The following is a 1742-nucleotide window of genomic DNA, read 5'->3' as shown; positions in this document are numbered from 1 at the left end:
AAAATCTCAATTTTTTTTTCTTTTTCAACGACACTGTTTGGATGAACATGACGTGAACAGTGAGCTAGGCACACATCATCATACATGCCACTCATCAGACATGCGAAACATACATAATAAGGGAGGTAGATGGACATCATAATAAGGGAGTTACGCATTCTCAATTAAACCGAATTAAGCCCACAAAGGCTGGCCTGAGAGTCTACAAGTGTGGTGGTGAACTATTGCGATTGTTTTCAGTTGCCTGTCTTCTGAAAATAGCTCAAGGAGACAAACTTGCATTGCAAACACAAGCACAAAAGAAACGAGTGAGGTGCGACGCACAGAATGGAGGTGGCGAGTTTATTACGTTCCTCTTCTGTAACTTCTAGTATCTGAAAGCAAGTCACACTAGCTTATTATTACAAGCAGGCTACTATAATTAACAAGTAATTACCGAAACCATCTTCGTTGCAAAGATCGACCTTTGCAGCAGCCTTTTAGTTGTTCAACCGGTGCCGGTGACGCCGAGGTCGGCTTTGCCCTCCTCCTTTCCGGCACCAAACACGGGGCCACCCTTGCCGGCGGCATCGTCGACCTTGTCCTGGAGGTTGTCGATCTGGATGGGACCCTCGTCCTTATCGGAGCGGAGGCCTGTCCTCGTCCTGTTATCCCCTTCCTGCACCGATTCGTATGTCGTCGCCGTCAACGACCCCTTGGGCTGTGCTCCTTGCGCCCCTGACATACTGTTCCGATAATTACTTAATTACTTGATCTCTTTCTCTGTCTCGTGCTTTACCTTGAGCTTTACACACAAACTCCTCCTCGGCACTGATCAGCTGGTGATGTCCATGAAACGGAAAGCCGTCTGAGGCTTTTTTTTGGGATTTATACCCCGAGAGAGGCTAGCATTTTTGGCCACGTTGATGCATGGGCGTTGCCACGTGCATGTAAGCCGTGGCACTAAAAACCATGTACGAAGCTCTTGGTAACACGTCGATAACAGCTGAAGATCCAATTGATGTTAAAATAACATTGTTATACCTGGAGGCCACGGGATAACCCTTATCCAGCCATCCAGCCACCTGGGGATCGGACATAGGAAATGTGACACTGTTTTGGCTAAGACAAGCGGAAAGCGTTCCACTTGATAACAAATAAAATATAAAGGGTGTTTGATTGGGGAGAATTGGGAGTTTGAAATTAGAATTGGAATAGATGACTCTCATTTTAATCGTTTGATTGAGAAGAATTCTATTTCGATTTTAATTTCGGGATGGAATGAGAATGGCTCAATGTATATAGAACTCAATCTCCATTCTTCTCTATGGATTCACATTTTCATTTCAATTTTGATTTCGATTTCGGTCATGAACCAAACATTTCGAGAGATTTTGTCATTCTGATTCCGATTCCAAATCATTCCGATTTTCATTCCTATTCTGATTTTAGCTGCGAACCAAACATCTCCATAATTTATTCTTTCTATTGATAAAGAAAAAAATATATTTTTTTATCATAAATTTTTGAGGTACCGGCAACTGGCCAGTGAAGTTTAAGCAAAGGCGATTTGGTTTCACTGAGCCGGTTGCTAATGGCCCAAAAATTCATAGTACCAAAATGCATTTTTTCCTATAGATAAACGTATAACAAAACCCAAGAGAGGACCAACTATGACTTGGTCTCTATTTGACAAACTGATATATTGAATGATATTCATGTGTTAAAAGTTAATTTATAATTAAATTTATAATTAATATTAG

At 41.6% G+C, this 1742-nt stretch overlaps 1 protein-coding gene across 1 annotated transcript; it reads right to left on the bottom strand.

The window, feature by feature from the left end:
• Nucleotides 1–309: 309 nt before the first annotated feature.
• Nucleotides 310–847, bottom strand: LOC105039127 (uncharacterized). Its single transcript, XM_073253056.1, has 2 exons — nucleotides 465–847; nucleotides 310–374 (listed from the first exon to the last, which is right to left on the bottom strand). Exon 1 carries the CDS (start codon nucleotides 722–724, stop codon nucleotides 488–490), a length of 237 nt encoding a protein of 78 aa, XP_073109157.1. The 5' UTR covers nucleotides 725–847; the 3' UTR covers nucleotides 310–374; nucleotides 465–487.
• Between the last annotated feature and the right edge of the window lie 895 nt (nucleotides 848–1742).

Source organism: Elaeis guineensis, chromosome 2 (genome assembly GCF_000442705.2).
Source record: "Elaeis guineensis isolate ETL-2024a chromosome 2, EG11, whole genome shotgun sequence".
NCBI lineage: Eukaryota > Viridiplantae > Streptophyta > Magnoliopsida > Arecales > Arecaceae > Elaeis > Elaeis guineensis.
This window is presented reverse-complemented; position numbering and strand designations above follow the sequence as displayed.